General features: G+C 59.1%; 2 protein-coding genes across 2 annotated transcripts; one reads left to right on the top strand and one right to left on the bottom strand.

Moving 5' to 3' along the window:
• Window positions 1-6,955, bottom strand: KLHL21 (kelch like family member 21). Its single transcript, XM_032201612.1, has 4 exons — window positions 5,914-6,955; window positions 3,813-4,218; window positions 1,439-1,511; window positions 1-1,132 (listed from the first exon to the last, which is right to left on the bottom strand). The coding sequence occupies exons 1-4, from the start codon at window positions 6,953-6,955 to the stop codon at window positions 839-841; spliced, it is 1,815 nt and encodes a 604-aa protein (XP_032057503.1). The 3' UTR covers window positions 1-838.
• Window positions 6,956-8,106: 1,151 nt separating this feature from the next.
• PHF13 (PHD finger protein 13) lies at window positions 8,107-12,619 on the top strand. Its single transcript, XM_032201394.1, has 4 exons — window positions 8,107-8,158; window positions 8,939-9,040; window positions 9,271-9,823; window positions 10,224-12,619. Exons 1-4 carry the CDS (start codon window positions 8,120-8,122, stop codon window positions 10,448-10,450), a joined length of 921 nt encoding a protein of 306 aa, XP_032057285.1. The 5' UTR covers window positions 8,107-8,119; the 3' UTR covers window positions 10,451-12,619.
• The last annotated feature ends 454 nt before the right edge of the window (window positions 12,620-13,073 follow it).

Genomic DNA, 13,073 nt, shown 5'->3' with positions numbered 1-13,073 from the left:
AAAAAAAAAAAGAAAGAAAAAAGTGTTCTTCTTGGAAGGACAGGAAAAGAAACACCTGCAGAAGTTTCAATGACAAGACTTAAAAACAACACAACAACACAATACACAAAGAACCAAGTTCAGACAACAGGCCAGGCGAAGCTTCATGCCCCAAACTCTCTAGGATCCCTGCTCTACAGACACGTTCCTTCCGAGGGCATGGACAGGAGCCAAGGGCTGTGGTGACACGATGGGATGGGCTACACTCTCACAGTAACCTCATTCAGGAAGGTCTCTTCCCCTTGAACAGATGTGCGAGTGGCCTGCCTCCCTCTGAAGCACACAGCAGAGGCAGGCTGCAGACCACAGTCCTACCACACAGACCCCCTCCTGCCACAGCAGGCTCAGGTCGTCGGGGGGTTGGTCCTGCCCATTTCCTTCCGTTCCTTTTTTTCTCTCCATAGGAAGAAACTGAAGAAAGGACTTTGGTGACAAACAAAGTGTTACAGGGTGAAGGAGCTCAAAGTGAAAGGCATCTGACCAAAAGCTGTAAGTCGTGATGCTGCAGTGATGGATAACACAATTGTTTTCTTCAGAGTTTGCCTCTCAGGTCTTCTCTGTGAGCAGTGCTGCGCCTTCTGCCCCCACAGAGAAGGGCTGAGGACCGCTGCGCCTGGAGGCCTCGTGTTCTGCCAGCTAGGTTTCTACAACAGCATTTCAAACATTCAGAATTTTTACTCCCTCTACTGATCAGTATATGTGTTTGTTTCCAAGCACCAATTTGCCTCTGTCTTCTCTCAAAGCAACACTGGTTCGGGATAACGAACTCGCATCGAGCCAGGGACAGCGCGCTCCCCTGCTAACGAAGCTCGTTAAGGTTCTGGTTGTGGAGGTCCTGGCGCTGCCTGTTCAAGTTGATGGTGTTGTCCAGCGTGATGCTGTCATCCTCCTGCGTGGTCTCCGGCATGAACTGTCGGAATATGCTGACGCTGCCGTGCCAGAAGATGGGCTCAGGGAGCCTGCCCACCACGCTCCACGTTCGCGTTTCGGGGTCGTACGCTTCCAGGACGTCCGAGAGCTCAAAGGTGTTATCGTAGCCGCCGGAGACGTAGAGCTTCCCACCCAGCACGGCCACGCTGCCCCCAACATGAACCTACGATTGAAGCATGAAGAGGCATTGCAATTAGGAGGGGGATTTTGCCCAAGGAGGCAGACGTCTTCCTACTGCAAAGTTAGAGGGGGCACGGCGCTCACCAGCTGCTGCCTTCCCCCCACGTCAGCACGGCCATGCGGTGCTGAACCGGCACCGACAGCCAGCGTGAACTTTCCTCCCAGGTAACCTGTACATTTAAATGCATTCCGTGCTCAGCAGGTTACAACCTAGCCAGAATCCTGCTTCCCAAAGTAAATCGAGCCATTTAACACCGAAAGGCATCCAGTAGGTTGGTGAGCATCTTACCTGGAGCATGGCAGGGATTTTATCCCATTCATTCTTCACTGGATTGTAAACATCCACTTCAGCTGAGTCATCTCTGCAGAAGATAACACAAAATTACTCTTCTGTGTTCTCAAAACCTTCTCCTTGTGAAGCCCCGAGTTCAACAGCCCTCGTATGAAGGCTCTGGTCTCAGTGCAGAGCCCAGCCTCCAGTATGGGCTTCTTAGGTCCCAGCAGTGATGCTCAACCCCAGGGAACACCCAGAGCTCTGTGCTGCACCTCTGTAGATGCAACATGCAATGCCAGGTGTCACCCGTGTACACATGAGGGCTCCTCTAGTGCTCAGTGCTAGCGACCTACACCCAAAGAGCCTCACTGCCCCTTCTGCGCTTCTCCACAGGCAAAGCCACACTTCGTACACTTCCTGGTGTCCACTGAGGTCTAGGACACTACCTGTGAGGTACAGCAGACAATTTGGAGACAATCCTGAGGGCTTTCCCAAACTTGGTCTGTTTGTGAGTTTGCATCTATGGTGGATGTGTTCACAGACTGACTTTTTGCCAGCCTCTTTGAGAGGCTTTGGCACCAAGTGCTTAAGAGTCTGGAAGAAAAACCAGCGCCGCGCTGGAGACTTAAACCTCTATGCAGTTAAAGTAACGGGATCCCTACTGCCTGAGGATTTTTTTTTGCCAACACCAAATTTAGACAGGCCAGAGAACTGTAACAGAAGAGCTTACGGGGCAGCATAATCCCCCAAGGCTTCTTTTACCCGCTCACCACTGCAAGATTCAAGCACGACAGCAACAGGTGAGGGCTGTTTGTAACACAGAAACGCACACTGCTGGCACCAGAATGCAAAGAGGACAAGGTCAGGGTGGCCAGAGAAGTGCTGTCAGTCAGTCCAAGACAGTCCTGCTGCAGCTGGATTTGAAAGGCTTCAAAGTAGAAAACTCCACTTTATTCTTCAACTGCTGATCAAGCTGAGTTTCCATTCCCATTGGTTTTGCCTCTTTGTCTGTGATAACTTCATACGCTGTCGTTTGTTGCCCAAGTGACAGACATCCCTATGGATTTCTGACATCAATCTGACTGGGAGAGGGAGTGAAAATAAACGAGAAATCTCACCTACAACATCGGCACCCAGTTAGCAAACCAGTGCCTCTAGAAACCCACCTGCTGGCCCCACGGTGAAGCCGAGCTGTGTGCTGTGGGACTTGCTGGTTACGTTCTGAACAAATACTCCTAGGGCTCCTCTAGGACACACGTTTTAAAACCCGATTTTTGGTTTGAGTTGCTTTTGCAGCAACTCAGCTCAGAGACGTACTTGTAACCGAACGGGTGCTCACCCGAGTGAAACACCTTTAGCACGGGCAGCTGTAAACGAGCACATCAAGTCCCGAGGACACTGTCCTGAAAACCTTCCTCAGAACTGGTCAGAACAACGAGCTGGTACCTGCAGGCACAGCTGCTAACTGCAGGCGTCTGAGCACCAGCCCACCTTGCAACACATGAAATGGGGAGAAAACCATGACCCAGGGAGTTTCCTCATTAACTCCTGCTGATGCTTAAGTGATCAGAAATCCTGAAGCTTCAATCGTCTTGACAGTATTTGCTGGAAACCAACTCAAACTACTGCCTGCAAACAAGTGCCTGGAACCAAGGCATTCGGCTGAGCGAGAACAAAGCCGAGCAGAACAAACAAAGGGGCTTCGGTAGAACCTGCTGCTTTATGCAGGACCAAGAGGGGACTGAAAAAAGCAGAGAAGGGTCTGGAGGCCATCACAGAAGTCAATGTTTGCTCAAAGTCAACACAACAGGATGAAATACTTCGGCACCAGCATGCCTTCTAGTTTATTTTTACTGAAGTGGATAACCGATGTGTTTGCTCCACTAGAATGGCTTCAGATGGGTAATTAAGTCCCAGGTTTGGGCAGGCGTTTAAAAATAGTGACCAATCATTTCATCTTCAGTCCTCCTATCTTTGCTGAGACAGAGGATGCACTCTGCTGTGCTACAGTTTAACGTTTTCTTGGCGCTTACTCACTTATTTATAGCAACGAGGGGGACTGAACCAGAAGCCAAGAAAACTGAGAAGTCTATTCCAAGCACAACTGCCGACATCAGCCGGATTTGTAGCTCTGTCTATTTCCCAACTCTTGGGTTTAAATTCAGATATTTGTACGGGATTTCAGGCATAGATCTCTGAGGTTCAGCTCTAGCAGAACTAAAAAAAGGAAGCGTGGCAGTTTGCGGAGCAGGGGAAGCCCAGCCTTGCTTTCCTGACTCACTAATCTCATGTGACCACCTGTGAAATCCAGACACTTTCCCCGGGGAAACCCCTGCTTACCTAGTGCAGAAGCAGGGCCAGAAGGGACGCGACGGCCGCCACTGCTCACCTTATGAAGTACATGAGCCCGTTGAGAGTCACCGTCTTCGGCGCGAAGGACCACGGAGGCAGGTGGCCGCAGTTGACAAGGGACCAGAGGTCGCTGTCGGGGTCGTAGCACTGCATAACCATGGACTCCTTGCCCGAGAGCGAGCCGATGGCGAAGAGCTTGCCGCGGCACGAGGTGGTGGAGCAGTTGTCCATGGGGTAGAGCATGGGCTGCAGGGCCTCCCAGCTATCCACCGCGTGGTCGTAGCGCTCCGTGCTGTCGGAGGCGATGACGTACAGCAGCCCGTCCAGCACCGTGGAGCTGTGGTACTCCCTGGCTTTCAGCATCGGGGACACCTCCGTCCACTCGTTCACGCTGGAGTTGTACCTCCAGACGCAGTCGTACAGCCTTGAGCCATCCGACCCCCCTGCAGCACAGCACACGACATTTCAAGAGGCATTTCACAAAACACAGTCCTTGGAGGGGAGGCGCTGCAAGGTGCTGGAGGAGAGGGCTCGACTCGGGACCCAGTACTTTTTATGCCTTCTGGCTACACCTGTCTAATACCCACCTGCACTTTTCTGTGTCCCAGAGCCACACGTTATGAAAACATCTCTGTACTTAGGGGACCGCAGTAGTTTGCACCGAGAGGATTTTAACAAACTTTTGGACTATTTCTCTCCCAGCTAGCCAAGAATTTCTCCTGAGTATTCAGCAATGACTTGAACAAGCATCCTCCCTCGTTCCAAATAATCATTTTCTTTCCCGTTTTGCAATCCCTGCTCTGCTGTTCTCCAGAAGCTACTGTGACATAGCAGAGATTCGCATTCAGCAGTGCCCAGCTGCCAAGGCACTGTTCCCATCAGCAGCACGGAAGTCTTCCAGCCTTCCCGAGCGGCTGAGCAATGACACTGACACTACACAGAACCACCTCCAGCACCAGCGACCTCGCCGAAGCGCGGGGCTCTCGGCAGACAGCACCCCCAGAGCTGCCTGTACCTGCTCAGGAAGGTTTCCGCGGGACACAGAGGTGTTAACACAAACTGGCTGGATGTTAGTCTTTCCTTTCCGCAGCTCTGCCTTAAAATCTAACCTCGTTCCCTGCTAACAGCTAGAGAACGAACAGTTTTCTGTTCACCTCCGTCTAACCTGCGCTTCCAATCTTTAACAGCACAACGTGCAGTCGGTGCAGGCTGTTCTGCAGCACCTGAGCTCCCAGGTGTTTGTTCTACATCACTGCGACCACCACAGGACTGCCACTGGCTAAGGGATATAGCTCAAAGAAAGTCTCTCTACGTGCAGATTAACAACCAATTCACACTCCCGTGTCACCTCTACGGAAGTAATTACAGCCCCAGCAGACCGTCAGGAGCCAGCACGTATGCAGGGGGAGACACCGTGACGCACACACGCTGCCTGCCACTCCTCAGTGCCTCAGCTGCGCCGAAGCCCAGGGCACCCGGGGCTTTCTGACGTGACGCTGCCTCGAGCACGTGCTTGGCTTGTGATTCACAGGCTCTGAACCCAAACACTTGCTTGGCAGCCAGAAATTCAAACCCCCTCTCAAGTCACTCCTGTTGTCCAGAGCAAGCAGTTAGAAAGTTTCTCCAGCTCAAGTCCTGGGAGTTCTGTCTGCGTGCTCAGAAGTATTAGTCACACCAAAATACCTCCCAGATTGAGATCAGCTGCTAAATCCCCATCCAGGAGCCTCTGAACTCCTGGAGTCTTCAGGCTGCAGCCACACTGTGCCTGAGCAGCGTTTCAGCTGCTGTTGCTCTTTTCCTACGAGCCTCCTGCCTGCACAGACGTTAGCGACCCAGAGTGAAGGCTGGGACAGAACCGAGCAGGCTGCTCTGCACCACGTGCACCTCCTGCCCTGGGCTGCACTCAGCGTCAGGCGACGAGCCCTGCTGTTTTTCCACCTCCAGAAGCAGGCGAGCTCCTGACAGAGGAATGAGAGCAGCGCAGGAGGCAGGCAGGGAGCAGGCTGTGCTGAGCGATGTTTGCTTCATTCCCTGGAAAGGCCCTCGCGGTGCTCTGGGGAGGACCTGGGACGCCTCAGCCTGTGCCCCACCCGCCAGCAGCACCCAGTGCCCTGGCGCACCGCAGCCCGGTGACTTACCGGTGACATAGATGTCATTGCCCAGCGCGGCGACGCTGTAACCCCCGCCCAGGTGCTCGGGGAACTCGGCCAGGTAGCGCCAGTGGCCGGTGCGTGGGTTGTAGCAGTCGACGGTGACGAGCTCGTCGCAGTCGCGGTCGCAGCCGCCGACGAGGACGAGGATCTCGGCGAGGCCGGTGGAGGGCCGGGGCCGCATGCGGGCGCAGGGCCCGCGGTCGTGGCGGTCGAGGCGGGCGGCCTGGAAGTCGCGGGCCTCGCGGAGGAGGCGCAGGCAGGGCGGGCAGCGGGCCACCAGCGGCTCGCCCTCCACGTGGGCCAGCAGGTAGAAGCGGCGCACGAAGGGCAGGCGGACGTGCGCCAGGAGCTGGGGCAGCAGCGGGGCGCGGGCGGCGGGATCGGCACGCACCCAGCGCAGCGCCAGCTGGAAGGCGGCCTCCTCCTTGGGGATGCAGAGCCCGTCGTCGCGCAGGTAGGACAGCAGGCGGGGCAACGGGAGCCGCTCCAGCTGGGCGCCCAGCTCGCTCACGTGCCGCAGGACGAAGCGGTGCGCGGCGGCCGCCAGCGCGGGGCAGGCGAAGGCCTCGGCGAAGTCCTGCATGTCCAGCGCGTTGGCGGGCTCCAGCTGGCGAGCCAGCCAGGCCCCGCACGCCTCCTTGACGGCGGGGAACTGCAGCAGGTCGGCGGCGCGCAGGAGGCGCTCGGCGATGTCGGGGCCCAGCCCGCCCACGCGGCCGGTGTAGGCGAAGTCGAGGAGCCTCGCCAGGCACTCGGGCTCCACGCCATGCAGCCGCACGCGCTCGGCCCGCGCCTCCCGCAGCGCCCCGCCGAACATGGCGCGGAAATAGCCGGAGGCGGCGGCCAGCACGGCGCGGTGAGCCCCGAATTCCCGGCCGCCCGCCACCACCGTGACGTCCAGGAGGCTCCGCTCTGCTCGCAGCGCGCTCAGCCCCCGCAGCAGGGACACCGCATGGGCTGGCTCCCCGGTCGCTGCCGCCGCTGCTGCTGCTGCCGCCGTCCCGCCGCTGCCCGTGCTCGCTGCCATGCCCTGCCCGGAGGAGGAGGAGGAGGAGGAGGAGGACGCGCTGTGCCACAGCCGGTGCGGAGCCCCTGGGTCAATCTTGAGAGCAGCTGTCGGGAGGAGAAAAAAACAACACAGGGGGGTTAGTGCGGGGAGAAACGTCCTGCGGCCAGGACACGGGACGGGCTCAACAGCCCCGGCAGCCGCTGTCCTTCCCCACGGCGGGCAGCAGCGGTTGCATAACGCCCTGCAGCTGCCAGCAGCAGCTGCGCTGGGGCGAGTCACGGCGTGAGGAAGCCCGTGCTTGGGTTTCCCGGGGTTGAAGCAGCCCCGCAGCACCGGGACCGCTCCGTGAAGCCCCCGGGCACCCCGACCTCGGTCTGGGCACCCCCCGGCACCGCGCTCTGAGCCCGTCCCGCCGGGCTCCCCGTCCCCGCCAGCCCCGCGCCAGCTCCCGGTTCCCCCCCGGTTCCCCCCCGGTTCCCCCCGGCCGCTCCACACCCAGCTGAGGGGAGCGGGACCCCCGGGCCCCCCGGTGAGGGCGGTGCCGGTGGTCCCGGTGCCGCGGCACTCACGGGGTCGCGCCGCTCCCGACGGCTGCCGGCGGGGGGCGGGGGGGGGGCGGCCCCGGGGCCCTGAGGCGGCGGCCGCGGCCCCGCCCGCGCTGGGAGGCGCTCGGAGGGCCCCGGGCAGGGCCCCCCCCGCCCCCCCTCGTCCCCTCCCGTCCCCCCCCGCCCCGCCCCGTCCCCTCCCGCCCCCCCCACCCCCAATTCCCGTCACGGAGCCCCCCCCCCTCCCCTCCCTTCCCCTCCCCCCCCCCGCCGCCCGCGCTCACCTCGCGCCGCCCCCGCGGCCCCGACCTCTCCCGGCACCCCCCGCGCGCCGCCCCCCCCCCTCCCAGCTCCCAGCACCCCCCGCGCGGCTCAACCCTCCTTCCCCCCCCCCCCACACCGCGCCCGCCCATCCTGCCTACATCTCCCAGCATCCCCCCCGCGCCGCCGCACTACATTTCCCGGCATCCCCCGCGCGCTGCCGGACTACTGCTCCCGGCAGCCCCCGCGCCAGCGGCCGCCCCTTCGCCGCCTCCCGCCGGTACCGAGCGGTTCGCGGGGCTCGGCGCTGCCCCCCCCCCCTCACAACCCCCCCCCCTCACGGCCCCGCCGCCGCCGCCACCCGCCCCGCGGGGCCATGGACTCGGACTCGTGCGCCTCGCCGTTCGCCCCAGAGGTGAGCCGTGCCCGGGGGGGGCCGCCTCACCGCCGCCTCACCGCCCCCCCCCTCTCTCCGCCGCCCGTTCGCCGCCGGTGCCCGTTCGCCGCCGCCGGGCCGGGGCCATTTTGTGGCGCTGGGGTGCGGAGCCTCGGCCCGGCCGGGCGGCGGGGAGCGGCGGAGGGTGGCGGAGGTGTCCCCCCCCCACCCCGCTACCCCCGTCCCGCCGTGGCGGCCGGTACCGGGCCCGGGCAGCGGGGCTGGGGGGGTCCCGGAGGGTCCCGGGGGTCCCGGGGGGCGGCGGAGCTCGGGGGCTGCCGCGGGGGGTGGGGGCGGGGCGCGGCGGGGAGCGGCGGCGGCGGGCGGGGCACGGAGGAGGGGGGAGGGGGGGGGGGCACCGGAGAGGGGGGGGGAGGGAGGGGAACGGGCACCGGAATGGGGGAGGGGGAGGGGGAGTGGGGGGGGAGCGGGCACCGGGAGAAGTTGGGGGGGGGCGGCCCCCGGGGAGCGGCAGCGGGGGGAGGAGGGGAGGGAAGGGGAGGGGAGAGGGGAGGGGGCGGGTTCCGGCAGCGGGGGAGGGGAGGGAGGGAGGGAGGGGAGGGGGCGCTCGGTTCCGGGAGCGGGTGCTGGGGGGGGGGGGGGCCGGATCCGTGCAGCGGCAACCGGGAGGGGGCCGGGGGGGCCCCGCCGCTGTCCCGTGCCCCCCCCCAAGCCCACCTCGATACCGTGCCGTGCCCGCCCCGTGGTGGAGGCGCCGCCGCTGACCCCTCCCTGTCCTATTCCCTCCCCCCTTTCCAGGATTTCTCCCCCGCGTCCCGGCGGCACCGCACCGTGGAGGACTTCAACAAGTTCTGCACCTTCGTCCTGGCCTACGCCGGCTACATCCCGTACCCGCAGGAGGTGAGGGGCAGCCCCAATACCGGTACCGGCTGTACCGTGCTGCTCCCGGGGCCTTACCGGGGCCCCCCGGAGCCCCCACGGCAGCGCTGGGTGCGGGGAGCGGGAGCGCGGGGCAGGGCGAGCGGAGCGCCGCGGCGTGGAGGGCGCGGTACGGGAGCGCCCAGCGCTGCAGCACCGCACGTGCGCCGCCTCCGAGGCAGTGCCGGGATCTGATTTCTGCTGTTCTCTAGGAAACGCCGCTGAGGAACAGCCCCAGCCCTCCCAACAGCACCGGAGGCACGATCGACAGCGATAGCTGGGATCCCCGCTTCAACGACGCCCCCTCTTCGGTTTCCCTTCCTGCCAAGAACAGAAAGAACTTCAGTCAGCTGAAGCGAGCTAAACCCTATGGCTCCCTGTTCCAGCGGGCAAAGCCCGGCAGCTTCCTGCCGGAGCGAAAGCAAGTGGATAAGATCAGGAAGAAGAAAAAGCTGAAGAGGAGGGAAATGGAGGTGTCTGCGGAGGAAGACTACGAGGAGAAGCTGCTGGAGCTGGAGGCAGAGGACTCTTTTGTAGAGACGCCGATGAGCCCCTCGTCTGAGGGCGACCCTCAGTCTGTGACTGAGCACAGCTCGGTGTGGGACTCTGACACGCCATCCAATGTCTCCTACCCTGCCGTGACAGCTGAGCAGACGGTGGAGATACAGAGCGTGGGCAAGAGAACGGTCATTCGCCAGGGCAAGCAGGTCGTCTTTCGGGATGAGGACGGCACTGGTGATGACGAGGACATCATGGTGGATTCAGGTAGGTGGCCTGGCTGTCGGGAGGTGGTGTGGGAGGTGGTGGGCCGGGTGCAAGCATTGCTGCTACTGCCAGTGTAGCATGAGCACAATACAAAGGCGCGTTGGCTGTGCCGAGTTAATTAGCAGTTTTGTTGGGAGGAAAGTGAGGGGGGTGAGGTTGACAACTTTAGTGGCTATAGAAGCAACAAGTTCTGCTCTCCTGGATTACAGCCACTTTCGTGCTCTTCCTGAGCAGGAGTTTGCAGAGACTAGTGTCTCATTGATGGAAAGGTCAGCAAAGTGCCTGTCTTTGAAAGCCAGGCAGTTCCTTTGGATTGGAAGCAAAATAATTCCCGGTGTAGCTGAAGGGCAGTAGAGATCTGTCAGGAGTCAGAGACATAACTCGCTGCGTTTCGTTTCAGACGATGACTCGTGGGACCTCGTCACCTGCTTCTGCATGAAACCTTTTGCCGGGCGGCCGATGATCGAGTGTAACGAGTGCCACACCTGGATCCACCTCTCCTGCGCCAAGATCCGCAAGTCGAACGTCCCAGAGGTGTACATATGCCAGAAGTGCCGGGACTCCAAGTTTGACATTCGCCGCTCAAACCGCTCCCGGACGGGCTCGCGCAGGCGCTTTCTGGACTAGGCAAGGGACGCGCGCTGCGTGGGCGGGCAGGCGAGCCGTGCAAAGCACAGGCGCCGGCCGGGAGCTGGGGAGAGCTCCCCCGAACTGCTGCTGCTGCTGCTCGGGCCGAGGGGCCGCCCAGCCTGCCTGCGGCACCGGGGCTGGGGTCTCCCAGAGCTGTGGACGGCCGGGGCTGGAGGAAGCAGCCTGGTCAGAACTGCTGCTAAGTACTGAGGAGCTCAAGGGACAGCTGGAGCTCCCTGGGTTCAGCGGGGTTTTGTCCAGTTACAGCTATGGGTTGGATGATGTTTTGGGAATGTATAATACCTTTGCCACGTATTTTTTCTCATCCCATTGGGAAACTGCAAAACTTCTCTGTGCTAGGAAACTCATCCTCTGAAGAGGGAGGAGGAGGAAGAGGGAATCTGTGTGAAGAGTCTGAAAAGTAAATGGCCACGTGTTCTGATTTTAATGTAACGTTATACCTGCCCGTTTGTCCTTCTGTATTGATCTCAGATATTCTCAGGCTCCGGAGGAGTGAGTGAATGCATACCGGCCTCTGTGATCTGCCTGCTCTTCCGTGGGCCCGGGCAGGAGGCGAGTTCTGTGATTTGGCATTGGTTGAGTAAGGATGGGACCTCCTCCTGCTCTGAGGGCCTGATGTGCTTCAAGGAAGAGAACAGTCCTCCTTCTGGGTGGGCAGTGCTGGAAAACAGTTGACATCAGATTTCCTAGAAGTCTCTTCTTAACAGTGATTTTTTGTGACTTTGTTTTGCATGATTGGCTCAAATGTGTGTGTGGGGGGGATACCATTTGCTCTGTTTCCCGGCCCTTTGTTAAACTCTAAGGTGCTGTTTCAAGAAGACAATGACTCTCCCTTTTTTCAGCCCAGAATTAAAGCATGGACTGTAAAAGGGGCTGTAGTAAACTTAGAACCTGGCCAGTCTGGTTCGGGATTAGATCATTTCCATCTGAGCACTACAGACAAGTTGACTTTGTTTTCACAGTTTGTTTTTTGAGACTGGATGTATAACCAGAAAACCAAAATCTTTAACCTATTGGTTGCAAATTACACAGATGAGAGCAAATGCAGGCTATGCAGCTAGCAAGGTGAAGTGCAGTGAAGAAGATCCATCTGCTTCTGGGAAGGACAAGAGAGCAGAGGCCTCACCAATGCTGCGGTCCCTTGGCAGGCCTTCCTGGGGCCTCAGCCCGTGGGAGGTCTCTTCAGAAACGTGACAGGGAGCCCAGGCTTGTTTGCAAGGCCACCAAGATCGAGGTGTTGTCCCTCAGTGACCAAACAGAGCAAGCTGTATGTATTGCACAAATTGAGTTTGTTTTTGAGGTGTTTCTCTTGAGTTATGCCTGATGAGCACGTTCTCTGTCCTGCTGGGACCATGAGGCGAGGGGAGTCAGTGACTGCAGCTTCAGCGAGGTCGGCGCTGACAGGAGCGTGGTCTGCTGGTCCTGCAGACACAGCTGGTCAGAGACTGCCTCACCCGAGTACTGGCTGACCAGGAGACACGTTCTTCATCAAAATCCTGTCCCACCATGCTGTAACAGCCGACTCTAGGTTCTGAAAACCAGCTCCAGCTTCTGTCAATCCAAGACCCTGACTGTGGTTTGCTGCCTTCCAGAAGCTAAATGGAACCACCAAGGAGTTTGCCAAAGATTTGCCCCCTGCGGCTGCCCGACTGCTCCTTACAGCCAGAAAAATAACCAAAGTTCTCAAATGCTGCCATTTCACTCTGCGAACAGAAAGGCTTTGGAAGATCCTGGTTGCAAGCTCTGTGAGGGTTGGACCTGCTCTGAGTATTGGCATTTTTGTGTTTACAGCGTGTCTGCAATTCAGCTGGACCTCTGTGGAATGTGTTCCTAAAATTTTTATGGGAGAAATGTTAAATGGCCAAGTGAACCTGCCTCTTTTTTTTTTTTTTTACAGAGGTTCAATACTAATCAATGTGACTGACTCTTGTTCTGTTACCTTTTCAGATTTATCCCAGTAGATGGTGTCTGACAAGTCCAGCACGTTACAATATCAGCAGAGAGAAAAAAGTAACATCTCCATTCTTTTAGTTCATCACTTTCAGCCATGTATAATTATAGTTTAATTCAGAACTTTATTTTTTCATTAAAACTGTTTTAATGAACCATGCTTTTTTTTTAAAATGTGGAACAAATGAACAATGTCTCTGTTTTATTCTGGATTCAAGAGTCTGCTAGTATGACTTACTAGTGTGCAAAACATTTGTGCTGGGGGGCAGCAAGACTCAACCAGAAGCCCTTTTCCCTAAACGATACGCATGCAGGGAAGGATAGGAGCAGATCTCCCCCTCGTGTCTGCTCTCCCTGCCTTTGTAGCAGTGTCCCTCCTGATTCTGCTCTGGGCAAGGTAAATTGTGGTGGAGCCCAGGGCAGGGACAAGCCCCTGGGGCGGCTGGGCTTGTGTCGGGAGGGGTAAGAGGTGGCTGCTGCAGGAACCCAGAGGGGCTGGGGTCTGCTAAAGGGGGTGAAGGCTGGGCCAGCCTGGGGGGAGAGGGCTCAGGGAACCAGCCCCTGGGCTGCGCTGCCCCTGCCTCATAAAAAGTCACCTGCTCGACCACCCCAAACCCTTGTTAAACCCTCAGGGAAATCCTTCCCTCCT

Source organism: Aythya fuligula, chromosome 21 (genome assembly GCF_009819795.1).
Source record: "Aythya fuligula isolate bAytFul2 chromosome 21, bAytFul2.pri, whole genome shotgun sequence".
Taxonomy (NCBI): Eukaryota; Metazoa; Chordata; class Aves; order Anseriformes; family Anatidae; genus Aythya; species Aythya fuligula.
Note: the sequence above shows the minus strand (reverse complement) of the source record. Positions and strands in the feature narration are given on the sequence as shown.

Excerpts from the sequence above, each read along its gene's own strand:
- KLHL21 (XM_032201612.1), bottom strand. The coding sequence starts at position 6,955 with ATGGCAGCGAGCACGGGCAGCGGCGGGACGGCGGCAGCAGCAGCAGCG. Across the intron at positions 1,512-3,812 it reads GGGCTCATGTACTTCATAAG|AGATGACTCAGCTGAAGTGG; the intron begins GTGAGCAGTGGC and ends TATCTTCTGCAG. Across the intron at positions 1,133-1,438 it reads AAATCCCTGCCATGCTCCAG|GTTCATGTTGGGGGCAGCGT; the intron begins GTAAGATGCTCA and ends CTTCAATCGTAG.
- PHF13 (XM_032201394.1), top strand. The coding sequence starts at position 8,120 with ATGGACTCGGACTCGTGCGCCTCGCCGTTCGCCCCAGAG. Across the intron at positions 9,041-9,270 it reads ACATCCCGTACCCGCAGGAG|GAAACGCCGCTGAGGAACAG; the intron begins GTGAGGGGCAGC and ends GCTGTTCTCTAG. Across the intron at positions 9,824-10,223 it reads GGACATCATGGTGGATTCAG|ACGATGACTCGTGGGACCTC; the intron begins GTAGGTGGCCTG and ends GTTTCGTTTCAG.